Genomic DNA, 20,203 nt, shown 5'->3' on the forward strand with positions numbered 1-20,203 from the left:
TTTTTCTAGCCAGGATCCTGATTGGTTCGCTGCCTTTTCACGGATATCCGGTCAACACACTAGCCAATATTTGACTCTGGTTCGTTATCGTGCTTGATTTTTTATTTTATTTTGATGGCATATAATTAATACATGCTCATTTATTTGTCCAATGCTCTGTATTGGGACGTGTTATTGGCAATAAGCAAGATGAACGCAACGGAGGCGTGTTGTGTTTCTCCGCCCACCCCGGAAAACTGAGGATATTTTTCTTTTCGAGGTGACGTGGAGTCAATCAAGACATCTCTTTGGTGGATGTTGGTTAACGTACTCAATGCTATAGTTCCTACGACTGTTTAAGACGTGACTTTTGCTCTAAAAAACAAAAGAATGTCGAGAATTCGGATCGAAGTACCGACGCAAAGAGGAGTCGGACGGGGCCTGGAGGAGTCTGACAGAGAAACAGGTTTGTTGGGCGAGCAGCACTCCTCGGTCACACTCAGCGATCTAATATAATAATATGTAATTTCACAACGACAACTATACATAGACGCAGTTGCAAAGCTCCCATTTCGTGTATTTGATTTGCGTTTTTTCACAGTAGGTCCCCTGTCCTCAAAAAGAGCAAATATCAATCAAAGTGTATTTACATAGCCTTAAATCACAAGTGTCTCAAAGGGCTGCACAAGCCACAACGACATCATCAGATCCCACATCAGGGAAAGGAAAAACTCAACCCAATGGGCTATATATATCAATCAATCAATCAATGATTATTTATGTAGCCCTAAATCACTAGTGTCTCAAAGGGCTGCACAAACCACAACACAAACCACAACAACATCCTCGGTAGAGCCCACATAAGAGCAAGGAAAACTCACACCCAGTGGGACGTCGGTGACAATGATGACTATGAGAAACCTTGGAGAGGACCGCATATGTGGGCAACCCCCACCCCCAGGGGAACCGAAAGCAATGGATGTCGAGCAGGTCTAACATGATACTGTGAAAGTTCAATCCATAGTGGATCCAACACAACCGTGAGAGTCCAGTCCAAAGTGGATCCAACACAGCAGAGAGAGTCCCATCCAAAGTGGAGCCAGCAGGAAACCATCCCAAGCGGAGGCGGATCAGCAGCGCAGAGATGACCCAGCCGATACACAGGCGAGCGGTCCACCCTGGGTCCCGGCTCTGGACAAGCGGTCCATCCTGGGTCCCGACTCAGGACAGCCGGCCCCTCATCCATGGCCACCAGACCGGACCCCCTCCAGTGGGACAGAGGAGAAAAAGAAAAGAAAAAGCAGATCAACTGGTCTAAAAAGGGAGTCTATTTAAAGGCTAGAGTATACAAATGAGTTTTAAGGTGAGACTTAAATACTTCTACTGAGGTAGCATCTCCAACTGTTACCGGGAGGGCATTCCAAAGTACTGGAGCCCGAACGGAAAACGCTCTATAGCCCGCAGACTTTTTTTAGGCTCTGGGATTCACTAATAAGCCGGAGTCCTTTGAATGCAGATTTCTTGATGGGACATATGGTACAACACAATCGGCAAGATAGGATGGAGCTAGACCGTGTAGAATTTTATACATAAGTAGTAAAACCTTAAAGTCACATCTTAAGTGCACAGGAAGCCAGTGCAGGCGAGCCAGTATAGGCGTAATATACAGCATATAGCCTTTACAACCCCTGGAATTAAAATATATAATCACCAGTTGGAGGGTGTTCATTCAGTTGTTTAATTTTATAGAAAAAAAAAGATAAGAAAAAACTATAGCCATTTCAAATGACAACTTCCTGGTTTTAAGACACACTAAAATCCATTCATCCATTTTCTACCGCTTGTCCCTTTTGGGGTCGCGGGGGGTCGCTGTAGACTATCTCCGCTGCATTCGGGCGGAAGGTGGTGTCCACCCTGGACAAGTCGCTACATCATTACAGGGCCAACACAGACAGACAACATTCACACTCACATTCACACACTAGGGTCAATTTAGTGTTGCCAATCAACCTATCCCCAGGTGCATGTTTTTGGCGGTGGGAGGAAGCCGGAGGGAACCCACGCAGTCACGGGGAGTACATGCAAACTCCACACAGAAAGATCCCGAGCCCGGGATTGAACCCAGGACTACTCAGGACCTTCGTATTGTGAGGCTGATGCACTTACCCTTCTGCCACTATGCTGCCGACACACTAAAATAAATCAAGAACATATATTGTGATCGTCTGTAACATTTTCTACCACGACCCCGAACGGGACAAGTGGTAGAAAATGGATGGATGTAACGGTTTCATTTTAAGATCAAGATCCACCGCCTCTGGCTTTTATAGCTGTTTGCAGTCTCGGAGGCATGGACTTTTAACAAGGACTCTTCATCAATCTTGCTCCAACTTTCTCTGATTGCTGTTGTCAGATCAGCTTTTCAGGTTGGAGTAATGTCACCGACCAGCCGTTCATCCATCTTCAACTGCTTATCCGGAATTGGGTCGCAGGGACAACAGCTCCAGCAGAGACCCCCACACTTCCCTCTCCAGAGCAACATTAGTAACTTTCTCCTGGGGGACCCCGAAGCTTTCCCAGCCAGAGAGGAGATGTACAGTGACGTCCACATGTATTTGAACACCCTAGAATTTTGCAAGTTCTCCCACTTAGAAATTAGGGAAAGGTCTGAAATGTTAATCATAGATGTATTTCTACTGTTACAGACATAATCTAAAAAGAAAAATCTGGAAATCACATTGTATGAATTTTTTTTTAATGATTTATTTGTATGTTACTGGGGTTCATTAGTATTTGCACACATGAAAACATCAGTGTTAATATTTAGTGCAGAATGCAATTACAGAGGTCAAACAAAGTAGGTTTGCACACACGGCAACATGGATTTTGGCCCACTCCTTCACACAAATCTTCTTTAGATCTGTCAAGTTTCGGGGCTGTGGCCGAGCAACACAAAGTTTCAGCTCCCTCCAAAGATTTTCTATTGGATTTAGATCTGGAGACTGGCAAGGCCACTCCAGAACCCTGATATGCTTGGTATGAAGCCACTCCTTGGTTATCGTGGATGTGTGCTTCATTTTGGAAAGCCCAGCCACGACCCATCTACAATGCTCTGACTGAGGGAAGGAGGTTTTTGGCCAAAATCTCTCAATACATGACCCCGTTCATCCTCTCCTTAATACAGTGCAGTCGTCCTGTCCCTGTGCTGAAAAGCCCCCCAAAAGCATGATGTTTCCCCCTCATGCTTCAGTGTAGGGATGGTGTTCTTGGGATGATACTCATCCTTCTTTTTCCTCCAAACCCTGCGAGTGGAGTTTATACAAAACATTTATATTTTGGTCTCATCTGACCACATGACTTTCTCACATGACTCCTCTGGCTCATTCAGATGGCCATTGGCAAACTTCAGACATGGGCTGACTTTCAAGCAGGGGAACCTTCTGTGCAATGCATGATTTTAAACCACTGATAGTAGCCTTGGAAACAGTGGTCTCTTCAGGTCATTCACCAGCTCCTGCCGTGTAGTTCTGGGCTGATTCCTCAATTATCTTATCATGAGTGATGCCCCACGAGGAGCGATCTTACATGGAGCCCCAGTCTGAGGTAGATTAGCAGTCATGTTTAGCCTCTTCCACGTTGTAACAATTGCTGCAACAGTTGATCTATTCTCACCAAGGTGCGTCTCGTTCTCTACCTGGACTGTACAAACCATCGTTTTCTTGCTGAGAACCATGGCTTCAGTTTTGGAGATGCTGATCTTCATTTCAGCCGCTGAACATTCTGATGCAAACCAATCCAGTGAGAGCTGAGGGTCACAAACCTATGGTGCCATCAGGACCACATCATCTGCAAACTGCAGTGACGCAACCTTAAGCCTCCCGAGACGTATACCCTCTCCGCCATGGTCACGACTCTGCCTAGAAATCTTGTCACCAACCATTTTCTATCATTTTTACCATAGATTTGCAATCGGATTGAGAGCTGGACTATTTGCAGGCCATGACATTGACCTTATGAGTCTTTCTTCGAGAAAAGTTTGTGCATTTCTTGCTCTCTGGCAAGATGCATTTTCATCTTGAAAAATGATGTCATCATCCCCAAACATAGTTTCGATTGATGGATTAAGAAAAGTGTCCAAAATATTAATGAAAACCTGTGCATTTATTGAAGATGTGATGACAGTCATCTTCCCAGTGCCATTACCTGACATGCAGACCCATATCATCAACGGCTGTGGAAATGGGCATGTTTTCTTCAGGCAGTCGTCTTCATAAATCCCATTAAAACGTCTGCAAAAAAAGTTCCAGCATTGTCACCTTGCCCAAATTTTGATTCGGGATTCATCCACTGAATATGACTTTCATCCAATCATCCATAATCCAGAATTGCTTTTCCTTAGCACATTGAACATTGTTTTTTTATGGTATTAATAATAGCTTTTGTTTAGCGTTTCAATTTTCTTTTAAGTGGGTTCTTACAGTTCGGTCACAGACGGTGATTCCAGTTTCCACCTATTTTTTCTTCATTTGTTTTGCTGTGCATTTTTTGGTTTCAAGAAATATCGCTTTAATTTTTCTGTCTTGACACTTTGGCCTACCAGTATGCTTGCCTTTTACAACCTTCCCATGTTGTTTGTACTTTGTTCACATTTGAGACACAGCTGACTGTGAACATAACATATTTTGCAACATTCTTGAAGACGCTAGATAATCCTCTCCTTTCTTGCACCTGACATCTCTCGTATTGGAGCCGTGATTCATGTCACTCCACCTGGTGCAACAGCTCCGAGGTGTGAACAGTTCTTTTTAATCACAGACTAATGAATATTTCAATTTGATGCAGAAGTTATCTTTGGAAATGCACATTTACAGGGTGATTCAAAAATGTTTAAATTCTACTTGGTCTAAAAATAAAACGGTTACTTAATGACAATATACTTTCCTGATTTTCTTCGGGGGTTTTTAAGCCAGAAAGTTGACTTTAAAGGTCTGTAGTTTGGTGTCTTATTATAATATATACTGTAGGTCCCTAAAACAATAGGATCCATGATTATAATGATTAATTTTAAATCAAATTGAAATCCATCCATTCAGTAAACAATGTGTTTGCTTTTATTTACACTTATTTTACATTGACGTCACCTCAGTCACAAAACCACATTCAATTGACATGACAGGTTTCGTCTTACACTGCCAAACTGCTTTTGAGGTATGCTTAGTCATTTTGGTGGAAGTCCTTAACGACACACCCAGTATAAACATAATGAGTGCTGTCGAGGTTTAAAGATATATGCACGTTCATTGACTTGGCATTACAATACATACTGTAATACAGTAAGTGACAGAAGTTCAAAATAACATTTGTAACATTTGCGTTTGCACCAGGCGTTTTTCACCGTGGAAGAAGACACCTGCCTGGGCCCTGCTGGATGACGACGATGAGCCTGCACTGCGTCTTGATCCTGGGCTTCTTCTCAGGCGGTACACTGGGCTACAAGCAGGGGGACAACGTGACCCTGTATGTCAACAAAGTGGGTCCTTATCATAACCCCCAGGAGACGTATCACTACTATACACTGCCTGTTTGCAGGCCGGACAAGGTCAGTCTTTGTCAGAGCAACACATTTGTAGCCATCATTTTACACAAAAATATAAAGATCATTTCAAATTGAGTGTATTAAAGGGTGTGTTTGTAACATTTACACAAATGCCTGGAGGGAGCTAACTTTCCAATGTATTTTACACAGTATAAACCGCCCTTTTACGGCATATCGTACGTAAAGACGTAATTTAAGTAAGTATACGTAACACATGCACACGCATTAGTTTTAGCATTAGTTGTAGGTGTTGTTGGCTAATAATATAAATTGTTGGCTAAAAATATCATTAGTATGTGTGCACGTGCTCCCTGCGCGTAGGTGGTGACGGGACTGGGTGAGTGACCGCCGTAAACATCAATAATTTTATTCTGGCCGGTAAAAAAGATATTACATTAACTTTGCAATTGTGAAAAATATAGAAAGTTGTCAAACAAATCTGTCCTGTTAAACCACTAACATAAGCTAGCCGGTGGTGTTCTTGTTATATTTTTTCCATCCATCCATCCATCATCTTCCGCTTATCCGAGGTCGGGTCGCGGGGGCAGCAGCCTAAGCAGGGAAGCCCAGACTTCCCTATCTCCAGCCACTTCGTCTAGCTCTTCCCGGGGGATCCCGAGGCGTTCCCAGGCCAGCCGGGAGACATAGTCTTTCCAACGTGTCCTGGGTCTTCCCCGTGGCCTCCTACCAGCTGGACGTGCCCTAAACACATCCCTAGGGAGGCGTTCGGGTGGCATCCTGACCAGATGCCCGAACCACCTCATCTGGCTCCTCTCGATGTGGAGGAGCAGCGGCTTTACGTTGAGCTCCTCCCGGATGGCAGAGCTTCTCACCCTATCTCTAAGGGAGAGCCCCGCCACCCGGCGGAGGAAACTCATTTCGGCCGCTTGTACCCGTGATCTTATCCTTTCGGTCATGACCCAAAGCTCATGACCATAGGTGAGGATGGGAACGTAGATCGACCGGTAAATTGAGAGCTTTGCCTTCCGGCTCAGCTCCTTCTTCACCACAACGGATCGATACAACGTCCGCATTACTGAAGACGCCGCACCGATCCGCCTGTCGATCTCACGATCCACTCTTCCCCCACTCGTGAACAAGACTCCTAGGTACTTGAACTCCTCCACTTGGGGCAGGGTCTCCTCCCCAACCCGGAGATGGCACTCCACCCTTTTCCGGGCGAGAACCATGGACTCGGACTTGGAGGTGCTGATTCTCATTCCGGTCGCTTCACACTCGGCTGCGAACCGATCCAGTGAGAGCTGAAGATCCCGGCCAGATGAAGCCATCAGGACTACATCATCGGCAAAAAGCAGAGACCTAATCCCGTGACCACCAAACCGGAACCCCTCAACGCCTTGACTGCGCCTAGAAATTCTGTCCATAAAAGTTATGAACAGAATCGGTGACAAAGGACAGCCTTGGCGGAGTCCAACCTTCACTGGAAACGTGTCCGACTTACTGCCAGCAATGCGGACTAAGCTCTGACACTGATCATACAGGGAGCGGACTGCCACAATAAGACATTCCGATACCCCATACTCTCTGAGCACTCCCCACAGGACTTCCCGAGGGACACGGTCGAATGCCTTCTCCAAGTCCACAAAGCACATGTAGACTGGTTGGGCAAACTCCCATGCACCCTCAAGAACCCTGCCGAGAGTATAGAGCTGGTCCACAGTTCCACGACCAGGAGGAAAACCACACTGTTCCTCCTGAATCCGAGGTTCGACTATCCGGCGAAGCCTCCTCTCCAGTACACCTGAATAAACCTTACCGGGAAGGCTGAGGAGTGTGATCCCACGATAGTTGGAACACACCCTCCGGTCCCCCTTCTTAAAGAGAGGGACCACCACCCCGGTCTGCCAATCCAGAGGTACCGCCCCCGATGTCCACGCGATGCTGCAGAGTCTTGTCAACCAAGACAGCCCCACAGCATCCAGAGCCTTAAGGAACTCCGGGCGGATCTCATCCACCCCCGGGGCGGATCTCATCCACCCCCGGGGCCCTGCCGCCGAGGAGCTTTTTAACTACCTCAGCGACCTCAGCCCCAGAAATAGGAGAGTCCACTACAGATTCCCCAGGCACCGCTTCCTCAAAGAAAGACGTGTTGGTGGGATTGAGGAGGTCTTCGAAGTATTCCCTCCACCGATCCACAACATCCGCAGTCGAAGTCAGCAGAACACCATCCGCACCATACACGGTGTTGATAGTGCACTGCTTCCCCTTCCTGAGGCGCCGTATGGTGGTCCAGAATCGCTTCGAAGCCGTCCGGAAGTCGTTTTCCATGGCTTCCCCGAACTCTTCCCATGTCCGAGTTTTTGCCTCCGCGACCGCTAAAGCTGCACACCGCTTGGCCCGTCGGTACCCGTCCACTGCCTCCGGAGTCCTATGAGCCAAAAGAACCCGATAGGACTCCTTCTTCAGCTTGACGGCATCCCTCACTGCTGGTGTCCACCAACGGGTTCTGGGATTACCGCCACGACAGGCACCAACAACCTTGCGGCCACAGCTCCAATCAGCCGCCTCGACAATAGAGGTTCGGAACATGGTCCACTCAGACTCAAAGTCCCACACCTCCCTCGTGACATGTTCAAAGTTCTCCCGGAGGTGTGAATTGAAACTCTCTCTGACAGGAGACTCTGCCAGACGTTCCCAGCAGACCCTCACAATGCGCTTGGGCCTGCCAGGTCTGTCCGGCATCCTCCCCCACCATCGCAGCCAACTCACCACCAGGTGGTGATCGGTAGAAAGCTCCGCCCCTCTCTTCACCCGAGTGTCCAAAACATAAGGCCGCAAATCCGATGACACAACTACAAAGTCGATCATGGAACTGCGGCCTAGGGTGTCCTGGTGCCAAGTGCACATATGGACACCCTTATGTTTGAACATGGTGTTTGTTATCGACAAACTGTGACGAGCACAAAAGTCCAATAACAAAACACCACTCGGGTTTAGATCCGGGCGACCATTCTTCCCAATCACGCCTCTCCAGGTTTCACTGTCGTTGCCAACATGAGCGTTGAAGTCTCCCAGTAGGACAAGGGAATCACCCGGAGGAGCACTTTCCAGTACTCCCTCGAGTGTACCCAAAAAGAGTGGGTATTCTGAACTGCTGTTTGGTGCGTAAGCACAAACAACAGTCAGGACCCGTCCCCCCACCCGAAGGCGAAGGGAAGCTACCCTCTCGTCCACTGGGTTGAACTCAAACGTACAGGCTTTGAGCCGGGGGGCAACCAGAATTGCCACCCCAGCCCGTCGCCTCTCACTGCCGGCAACGCCAGAGTGGAAGAGGGTCCAGTCCCTCTCGAGAGAACTGGTTCCAGAGCCCTTGCTGTGCGTCGAGGTGAGTCCGACTATATCCAGCCGGAACTTCTCTACCTCGCGCACTAGCTCAGGCTCCTTCCCCCCCAGTGAGGTGACGTTCCACGTCCCAAGAGCTAGCTTCTGTAGCCGAGGATCGGACCGCCAAGTGCCCTGCCTTCGGCTGCCGCCCAGCTCACAATGCACCCGACCTCTATGGCCCCTCCTATGAGTGGTGAGCCCATTGGAGGGATGACCCACGTTGCCTCTTCGGGCTGTGCCCGGCCGGGCCCCATGGGAACAGGCCCGACCACCAGGCGCTCGCCATCGTGCCCCAACTCCGGGCCTGGCTCCAGAGCGGGGCCCCGGTGACCCACGTCCGGGCGAGGGAAATCTGGGTTCATTTCGTTGTAATTCCATAGAAGTCTTTGAGCTGCTCTTTGTCTGATCACTCACCTAGGACCTGTTTGTCTTGGGAGACCCTACCAGGGGGCATGAAAACCCCCAGACAACATAGCTCCTAGGATCATTGGGACACGCAAACTCCTCTACCACGGTAAGGTAGCAGCTCAGAGAGGAGTGTTATATTTTTTGCTTTGCAAAATGTAACTTCGAGGAAGTTGCAAAGGACACCTTTAATTAGACAAAAAGTGGGTAATACCCAATCAATTGGACTTAATCACTTAAAAATGAGTTAATACTTATGTCGTGCTCGTAAGGTTTAATTCTCGAAATTCACACAATGAATACGGCATATTCCAAAATAGTTTTTATTATGATTTTTATTTTATTTACTGCTTATTTTCTGGTTGGAAATACCTTAAAACAATAACAGAAGTCAGTATTTTACCCACAGGACTGGATAATACATTATCTGTAGTGGTGGTTTTCAGGGCAGGTCCAAATTTATTTTTAAAACATAAATGAATGTAAGGAAAACATAGAAACATTTTTTGGAAATATTTAAACGTGTTTTTCGTAGAAATATACTCATATTGGACCATTTTCAGCACAATCACAAACTAAATTCTGGTATATTTTGAAAACATTTTTAAAAATTGAGATTTCAATGTATCATGTAAAGATTTTATGCCAAAAGATTGGGAAAATTGTTGTAATCATGGAATTGTTCATTTTTATTTTTATTTTTGGGAAAAAAGAACACTCTTTTACTGAGTACCTCCAGATAGAGCCTGTGTACTACCATTGGTAATGATATCACAGCTTAAAATATAACAAATTATTTAACTTTTGAATTTTGAAGTATACAATATTAAACAGACTTTTAAACTATTGTTATTTAAAAACAAATGCCTAATTGTCCTCCAGGTGCATCACAAGTCCTTGAGTCTGGGAGAGGTGCTGGATGGCGACAGAATGGCCGAATCGTTGTATCACATTCGCTTCAGAGAAAACGTTGAGATGAAAACCCTTTGCGAGCTCACATTGTCTGAGGAACAGGTATGCTCAGGAACATTTTTCAATGCACTGATTGACTAACTGTTTTTTTCCTTTGCATTAACAAGTACAGTCTGTGTAGTTTTACATGGAGAACATGACAACGACAATCAGTACATTTACATGCACTAAGATGCTAAAAACCCTGCGATGAGGAGGCGACTTGTCCAGAGTGTACACCGCCTTCCGCCCGATTGTAGCTGAGATAGGCACCAGCGACCCCAATGGGAATAAGCGGTAGAAAATGGATGGAAGATGCTAAAACCAATCCACTGCAGGTTAAATACCTCACTTGTAATGTGTACTATGTGTTTTGGGGTCAACGGGTACATAGCTGTACTCACATCAAATCAAAACTTTGTGTTTTGTGCTTTACAGCAGTTTAAAAGGGGGTAACAAGAACACGCGCCCATTGATTGATTTATTGAAACTTTTATTAGTAGATTGCACAGTACAGTACATATTCCGTACAATTGACCACTAAATGGTAACACCCGAATAAGTTTTTCAACTTGTTTAAGTCGGGTCCACGTTATTCAATCAATTCACACTGCATCATTGACAATAACCATTGTCATACTAATGAATACCTCAAAATTACCGCTACTTAATAAAATAATGAAAGAAGTATTTTAATAGATATATAAAATATAAATTAACATTTAAATAGTAAGAATGGTAGTAGCAATAGTAGAAATAAAAAAAAATAACAAAATAAAAATTAAGAACCTAAGAAGAGTTTCCAATGTTCAGTAAAAAGCCCGTAATAAAAGGATGGGCCTTTATCATTTTTCTTTTTAAATATCAACAGTCCTGTTCCACAGGACCCCAGGAAGACTAGTGGGTTGTTGTGGCAACCAGCTAATGGGGATCCTTAATAAAAATAAAATAAATAAATAGTAGCTAAATCTGTTCTGGTATTTGGACCAAGGCTTGATATCGTTAAAGCTGACGCAAGGCCATTAAGACATTTAAAACTAATAACATAACTTTAAAATCGACCCTTAAATGGACAGGGAGCCAATTCAGCAACTTTTAAACTGGTTTAATGTGGTCCTGCCCTCTGGTCCTCATTAACACACGTGCAGGAGAGTTTTGTGCAACCTGTAGATTTATAATATTCTTTTTGGGAAGACCAGAGGGCAGGGCATTACAATAGTCTTGTGTTTTTTTCACCAAGTACCACCTCAGAAAAAACTTGGCTTTCTAAATACCACCATAATGACCGACATTAAAATACAGTACATTAGCGACGTGCTCACAAGTATTCATTAAAAACGAGGCGAGGTATAATTATTATTTGTGGACTCTGTAACAATACACACAGTTTGAACAGTAACACTATCTTTAAATATAGGTATTTCTCGTGCCTAACAACAAGAAGATCCTGGGTTCGATTCCCAGGCTCTGGGTCTTTCTGTGTGGAGTTTGCATGTTCTCCCCGTGACCGCGTGGGTTCTCTACTGGTACTGTGGCTTCCTCCCACCTCCAAAGACATGCTCCTGGGGAAAGGTTAATTGGGAACACTAAATTGGCCCTAGTGTGGGAATGTGAATGTCGTCTATGTGTGGTGGCGATGCATTGGCAACTTGTGCAGGGTGTACCCTCACCCTCCGCCCGAGTGCAGCTGGGATAGGCTTTAGCGCCCCCAAGAGGGATAAGTGGTAGAAAATGGATGAATGGATGGATTACTCTAAAGCCACTGTTTTGTCTTGGTTGAGATGTAGGAAATTCACTGCCCCTCATGACTTCATGTCTAAAACAGTGTTTCTTAAACTTATAGTTGGGCTGCCAGTGCCCCGTATAGGGATGCCAAAAAAGAACTCTTTATCAGCTGTGGTCCGTATGGGCTGATGCAATACTCAGTTGCAATTCAGACATGCTGACGGATGGAATTCTTTTAATGCATTCTAAATATTAAATACCGTAAATGCAATCAAAAGTCTGCTTACAATGGAGCTTATGGGAGCCGCGCAATTCCGCCTTAAAAAACATCCAAACACCTCCATTGAAGTTTTATATACGGTACATGATGTAAATATATATACAATGTAGTAACGGGCACATTTAAAACAACACTTAATGTTTAAGTATTTTGATCATTTTAAGCAAACATAGCATATTTATTTAAAAAACGCATCACAACGTTTGCTTTTTTTTCTCTTCATCAGTGATTTCTGCTCACTGCAGAATTTATGAGAGCCAACAAACATGATAAAACATCACTTACTGTACCAGGTCTGCTTCCATTAGGATGCAGACTGCTAGGATGTTCATATATTCCCATTTGAATGAAGAATGACAATAATCTTCACAAATAAAACAGGGTGGAGCGGGGGGCAAGCGTCTTTTCGTGTCATCTTTGCCAGTTTTGGGTCCTAAATGGCTGTCAAAGTGCACCAACTTGTCGGAATACCTACTCAGACTTCTTCTGTCTAGGTGAAAGGCATGATTTATGATCTACAATAAACTTACAGGGATATAGGGAAGCAGCAGACCACTCGATTATGTGAACATAAGGACAAACTATAAATAGTTTGTCTGTGTTGGCTCTTATAATTACGATTATCACAAATACTTAGTTAATATTCAAGTCAAGAAATGTAAATGGAGTATTGTTGGCACTTTTTGAATGGTCATTTATTAGATTTTATGGGCAAAATAGACATGCTCTCATTGGCTCTGCTTAGAGCAGAGCCAATGAGAGCTGTATAAGTTGGGAAATTGTGTTAGATGTAAATATAAATGGAATACAATTATTTGCTAATCATTTTCAGCCCATATTCAGTTGAATATGCTACAAAGACAAAATATTTAATGTTCAAACTGATAAACTTTTATTTTTGCAAATAGTCATTACCTTTAGAATTTGATGCCAGCCACACGTGACAAAGGAGTTGGGAAAGGTGAAAATAAATACTGATAAAGTTGAGAAATTCTCATCAAACACTTATTTGGAACATCCCACAGGTCGGCAGGCTAATTGGGAACAGGTGGGTGCCATGATTGGGTATAAAAGCGGCTTGCATGAAATGCTAAGTAATTCACAAACAAGGATGGGGCGAGGGTCACCAATTTGAAAGCAAATTGTCGAACAGTTTTAGAACAACATTTCTCACTGAGCTATTGCAAGGAATTTACGGATTATACCATCTACGGTCCGTAAAATCATCAAAAGGTTCAGAGAATCTGGAGAAATCACTGCACGTAAGCGATGATATTACGGACCGTTGATCCCTCAGGCGGTACTGCATCAAAAACAGACATCAGTGTGTAAAGGACATCACCACATGGGCTCAGGAACACTTCAGAAAACCACTGTCAGTAACTACAGTTAGTCGCTACATCTGTAAGTGCAAGTTAAATCTCTGCTGTGCAAAGCAAAACCCATTTATCAACAACACCAAGGAACGCCGCTGGCTTCCCTGGGCCCGAGTTCATCTAATATGGACTGAAGCAAAGTGGAAAGGTGTTTTGTGGTCTGACGAGTCCACATTTCAAATTATGTTTGGAAACTGTGGACGTGGTGTCCCCCGGAACAAAGAGGAAAATAACAATCCGGATTGTTATACGCGCAAAGTTCAAAAGCCAGCATCTGTGATGGTATGGGGGTGTATTAGTACCCAAGGCATGGGTAACTTACACATCTGTGAAGGCACCATAAATTCTGAATGGTCCATACAGGTTTTCAGCAACATAAGTTGTCATTCAAGCAACGTTATCATGGACGCCCCGGCTTATTTCAGCAAGACAATGCCAAGCCACGTGTTACAACAGCGTGGTTTTGTAGTAAAAGAGTGCTGGTACTTTCCTGGCCCGCCTGCAGTCCAGACCTGTCTCCAATCGAAAATGTGTGGCGCATTATGAAGCGAAAAATACGACAGCGGAGACCCCGGACTGTTGAACGACTAAAGCGCTACATAAAATGAAACAAGAATGGGAAAGAATTCCACTTTCAAAGCTTCAACAATTAGTTTCCTCAGTTCCCAAACGTTTATTGAGTGTTGTTTAAAGAAAAGGTGATGTAACACAGTGGTGAACATGCCCTTTCCCAACTACTTTGGCACATGTTGCAGCCATGAAATTTTAAGTTAATTATTATTTGTAAAAAGAAAAAAAAAAAAGTTTATGAGTTTGAACATCAAATATCTTGTCTTTGTAGTGCATTCAACTGAATATAGACTGAAAAGGATTTGCAAATCATTGTATTCTGTTTATATTTACATCTAACACAATTTCCCAACTCATATGGAAAAAGGTTTTGTAATTGATTTGCAAAAATTATTTTTGGACCATTTAGGTGAAGTTGCATAATTTCCCACGGCACACCAGACAATATCTCACAGCACAACAGTGTGCCGCGGCACAGTGGTTAAAAAAAACTGCCTTATATAATTTATGATGTTGAATGTGTATTTTTTTTTTTTAAGGTGGATCAGCTTCACAAGGCCATCGAAGAGCTCTACTACTTTGAATTTGTCCTTGATAAAATTCCAATCTGGGGCTTTTTGGGGTACATCGAGGAGAGTGGCTTCCTGCCTCATAGCCACAAAGTATGACGTGTTTCATGTCCTTCTGAGGGTTCGTGGGAAGATCTTTTCTTTAAAGCGAGCTACCTTGTCGTTCCTCTCATTAGGTCGGCCTATGGACTCACCTTGACTTCAACATCGACTACAATGGCGACTCCATCACGCTCGCCAGTGTCTCCGTAAAGGACGTCAAACCCGTGCCCTTGGAGGAAGGGAGCGGAGGCCTGAAGGTTACCCACACGTACAGCGTGCGCTGGTTCGATTCTCTCCCGCTGAACCCCGAGCACGTCCGAAGCAACTCGTTCTTCCCCAAAACACTGGAGATCCACTGGCTGTCTATCATCAACTCCCTGGTGCTGGTGGTACTGCTGCTGGGCTTCGTCATCATCATCCTCATGAGGGTCCTTAGAAATGACTTTGCCAGGTTGGTCGAAATTTGCCAAGCAGGGAGGTAATGGGTCCCATTTTTATAGTCTTTGATATGACCCGGCGGGGGTTTGAACTCACAACCTACCGATCTCAGGGCGGACACTCTACGTAACTATAGCGTTGCTGGAGGTTGTTTGCTTCAGATGCAGTTAGTAATTATTTGTTCAACTGCGTTGCTTACTGTATACTAGTGGTGTTCCTCAAAGTTCCATCTTAGGTCCACTCTTTTTCATCATTTGGGCTGTTCATCTGGTTGTTCGCGAGTTCAGTTAAAAAATCTTGTGAGGGACTCACATTTTTGCAGCAAATTCTTAAAAACGTGAGTTTTGTCATATAGATGATCTTTGACTAGTTTTTGTGCACAAGGTCCTTAAAAACCGCAGAGTGCTCCTGTAATGCCGACAAAATAAATAGAATAAAATCAAATGTCTACTGTAGAGGAGACTGGTTCTCCGGAATACACAAAATAAGACTAATAGTTAAAGGAGAAGTCCGGATCTCCGGTAGGTCCTTAGATTTCTGTAACTGTGGCCCTCAAAACAGTTTGGTTGAATATCCCTGTGTTTCTGTGTGTATACGCTGTACAATGGTGTATATATATACTATAATGTAACGGTATACATATGATGACATAACAGGTATAATGCGACGGAGGAGGCGGGCTGTGACGACCTAGACCAAGGAGACAACGGCTGGAAGATCATACACACTGACGTCTTCAGGTTTCCTCCTTACAAAAGCCTACTCTGTGCCATTCTCGGAGTGGGAGCTCAGTTCCTTACCCTCGGCACAGGTGGTTATCACTTCTTAACCACACACACATACACACACACACACACACACACACTCTATGATCAGTCACCAGATACAGGCGTGTCCTGCTTCCGTGTTACAGGAATCATCGTAATGGCACTCATGGGGATGTTCAAAGTTCACCACCATGGCGCCATCAACTCGGCGGCCATCGTCTTGTACGCCCTGACAAGCTGTGTGTCGGGCTATGTGTCGTGTAGGTTTTACACGCAGATGAACGGCAAGCGGTGGGTGTGGAACATCGTCCTCGCCTCATCTCTCTTCTCAGGTAAAAATAATCATCTTTGATAGTAATAAAATCTTTGTATGATAATTTATTCATTTTAATCACTGCAGTGATAGTGATACTGTAGTTTTGCGAATGGCTGAACTGGGACATCTTCATCCCTCAGCTCCTCTGTTCCTCACCTGGAGCGTGGTCAACTCCATCCACTGGTGTAGCGGCTCCACTCAGGCCCTGCCGGCCACCACCGTGCTTCTCCTGCTGGGCGCCTGGGTGCTGGTGGGGTTCCCCCTTACCGTCATCGGCGGCATCGTGGGCAAGAACCGAGCAGGCGGCTTCCAGGCCCCTTGCCGCACGCGCAACATCCGCCGCCAGATCCCCACCCAGCCTTGGTACAAACACACGGTCGTGCACATGGCCATCGGGGGCTTCCTCCCGTTCAGGTGAGATCCATGCTTACCTGCCTGTTAGAGATGCGCGGTTTGCGGTCACATCCGCGGAGTCCGCGGATAAACCGGGGGTCGGGCGGGTGACATGATGAAAAAATAGGCTTTAAATAGATTCGGGCAGGTGGCGGTTGAACCAGTCGGAAATATTTAATATACATAGTTCAGGGATCGGAAACCTTAACCACTCAAAGGGCCATTTTGACCCGTGTCACAAAGTAAAGAAGATAATAGGAGCTGCAAACATTCTTGTGAATATCTGCTGGCGGTCACCCAGATAACAATAATAAGGGCGTACTATGAAGCCTTTGACGCCTTCTACAACATGTACAAACTGCTTGCCAGTCCAGCAGCATGTTGTATGCAGCTTCCGCAGACACACGCACACGACTGCAAGGCATACTGGGAAACACAGAGTACACTGATGGTTGTGATATAAACAACTTTAACACTCTTACTAAAATGCGCCACAATGTGAAGTCACACCAAACAAGAATGACAAACACATTTCGGGAGAACATCCTCACAGTAACACAACATAAACGCAACACAACAAATACCCAGAATATGTTGCATCCATGACTCTTCCTGACTATATTATACACCCCGCTAGCACCAGCTTGCGTCGGTAAGCTGGGCGGGGTTGGGGGCGCGGCGGTGTAAAATATAGTCAGGAAGAGTCATGGATGCAAAGGATTCCGGGTATTTGTTGTGTTGCGTTTATGTTGTGTTACTGTGAGGATGTTTTCCCGAAATGTGTTTGTCATTTTGTTTGGTGTGGCTTCACAGTGTGGCGCATATTAGTAAGAGTGTTAAAGTTGTTTATATCACAACCATCAGTGTACTCTGTATCACCCAGTATGCCTTTCAATCTTGTACGTGTATCTGCGGAAGCTGCATACAACATGTTACTGGACTGGCAAGCAGTTTGTACATGTTGTAGAAGGCATCAAAGGCAATGGCTTCATAGCACGCCCTTATTCTCGTTAACTGGATGAGTACCAGCAAATATTTGCGAGAATGGTTGTGGCTCCCATTGTCTTCTTTACTCTGTGAAACGGGTCAAAATAGCTCTTTAAGTGGTAAAGATTGCCAACCCTTGACATATAACAACGGGCGGTTGCGGTTTTGATAAAATGTTGGTTCGGGTGAATGGCGGGTGGATGACGACTCTAGTGATGCGGTTGCGGATAATATGATTGCCTATCCGCGCATCTCTACTGCCTGTCGTTTTTCCCCGGTAAATGGCAACATTTCTTGTTTATTTTCAGTGCCATCTCCGTGGAGCTGTACTACATCTTCACCACCGTCTGGGGCAGAGAGCACTACACGCTCTACGGCATTCTGCTGTGCGTCTTCGTCATCCTCCTCTCGGTGGGGGCGTGCATCTCCGTGGCGCTCACCTACTTCCTGCTCTCCGGCGAGGACTACCGGTGGTGGTGGCGGAGTGTGCTGAGCACCGGCTCCACGGGCCTCTTCATCTTCGTCTACTCCATCTTTTACTACACGAACAGGTCGTCCATGAGCGGGCTGGTGCAGAGCACGGAGTTCTTCGGCTACTCCCTGCTCACGGCGCTGGTCTTCTCGCTCATGCTGGGCAGCGTGTCCTTCTGGGCCTCGCTGGCTTTTATTCGCTACATCTACCGCAGCCTCAAGATGGACTAGGTGTGCTGGAGGTTATTTTGGAGTAATGGGAGGAGAACATGGGGCCCCCCATGGTGGAAGCTGGTACAGCATAACGGGATATTACAGTAGATACGGAAAGTATTCAGACCCCTTAAAAATGTTTCAATCTTCAGCTATTTTCTAAAATCAAAAATGTTAATTTTATTTTGTATTTATGTACACTCAGCACCCCATCTTGACAAAAACAGAAATGTAGATATTTTTGCAAATGTATTCAAAAACTCAAAAATCACTTGTAGGTAAGTATTCAGACCCTTTGCTCAATACTATTTTTTTTTAATGCAATGCCACAAGCTTGGCACACCTATCTTTGGGCAGTTTTGACCGTTTCTCTTTGCAGCACTTCTCATGTTCCATCAGGTTGGATGGGAACTGTAGGTTTTCATCCAGGATAACTATATCGCTGCATTCATCTTTCCCGACTAGTTTCCCAATTCCTGCCACTAAAAACCATCCCCACAGCATGATGCTGCCACCACCATGCTTCATTGTAGGGATGGTATTGGCCTGGTGATGAGCGAAGCCTGGTTTCCTCCAAACATGATGTCTAGCATTTACGCCAAAGACTTCAGTCTTTGTTTCATCAGACCAGATCATTTCGTTTCTCATGGTCTGAGAGTTTTTCAGGTGTATTTTGGCAAACTTTATCTAAGAAATGGCTTCTGTCAGGCCACTATACCATACAGGCCTGGTTGGTGGTTTGCTGCAGAGATGGCTGTTTTTCTGGAGGGTTCTACTCTCTCCATAAAGGAATAATATAGCTCTGACAGAGTGACCATCGGATTCTTGGTCACCTCCCTGACTAGACTAAAATGAATGCACCAATGTACATCATGGATGAAAAGCAACAAGTCCCAGACAATCTGATTGAGTTCAAGAAGTGCTGCAAAGAGGAATGGTCAAAACTGCCCAAAATAGGTGTGCCAAGTTTGTGGCATCATATTCAAAAAGAATACATCAACAAAGTATTGAGCAAAGGGTCTGAATACTTACATAAATGTGATTTTTCAGTTTTTGATTTTTAATAAATTAGCAAAAATATCTACATTTCTTTGTTTTGTCAAGATGGGGTGCGGAGTGTACATTAATGATAAATAAAATTGACTTTTTTGATTTTTGCAAATAGCTGCAATGAAACAAAGAGTGAAACATTTAAAGGGGTCTAACTACTTGTACCCACTGTATAAAGGGATAAGCCCCATCAGGAGTGAACCTTCTGTGTTTGGTTCTTTTTACACTTGTCAGCATCTGTCTTGTGATAAGCGAATGAGATTAGATGCCTTGTAGAGGTGACGGGAGCAATATTTACTGTGATGTAAATACCATCCATTTTCTACCGCTTATTCCCTTTGGGGTCGCTGGTGCCTATCTCAGCTACAATCGGGCGGAAGGCAGTGTATACCCTGGACAAGTCGCCACCTCATCGCAGGGCCGTGATGTAAATATTTTTTTCAATAAAATATTTAGTAATAACTGGCCTTGGTGGCTTATTTGGCTGCCAATCTGTCACGATAGACTCTTAGCTAGGGCTGCACTATTAATTGACATTGAGGTTTTAGTTTGCGCGATGTGTAATAGTAGAATTGACAGAACACTGAGCCCTCTTCAGTCATTCACAATCTTTGTCTGAGCGGGGCGCCAGCTATACAAAGGAAGTACATACAGTCAACCTCCCTACTCAAGACTTGCCAGTGAGAAATGCCGCAATGTTAGGAGAAAAAAAATATGATTACAAAGCCAT

At 44.7% G+C, this 20,203-nt stretch overlaps 1 protein-coding gene across 1 annotated transcript; it reads left to right on the forward strand.

The window, feature by feature from the left end:
* Window positions 1-26: 26 nt before the first annotated feature.
* tm9sf1 (transmembrane 9 superfamily member 1) lies at window positions 27-19,935 on the forward strand. Its single transcript, XM_061921901.1, has 9 exons — window positions 27-445; window positions 5,364-5,578; window positions 10,208-10,339; window positions 14,767-14,889; window positions 14,973-15,289; window positions 15,933-16,087; window positions 16,190-16,375; window positions 16,500-16,773; window positions 18,048-19,935. Exons 1-9 carry the CDS (start codon window positions 370-372, stop codon window positions 18,439-18,441), a joined length of 1,872 nt encoding a protein of 623 aa, XP_061777885.1. The 5' UTR covers window positions 27-369; the 3' UTR covers window positions 18,442-19,935.
* The last annotated feature ends 268 nt before the right edge of the window (window positions 19,936-20,203 follow it).

Source organism: Nerophis ophidion, linkage group LG15 (assembly GCF_033978795.1).
Source record: "Nerophis ophidion isolate RoL-2023_Sa linkage group LG15, RoL_Noph_v1.0, whole genome shotgun sequence".
NCBI lineage: Eukaryota > Metazoa > Chordata > Actinopteri > Syngnathiformes > Syngnathidae > Nerophis > Nerophis ophidion.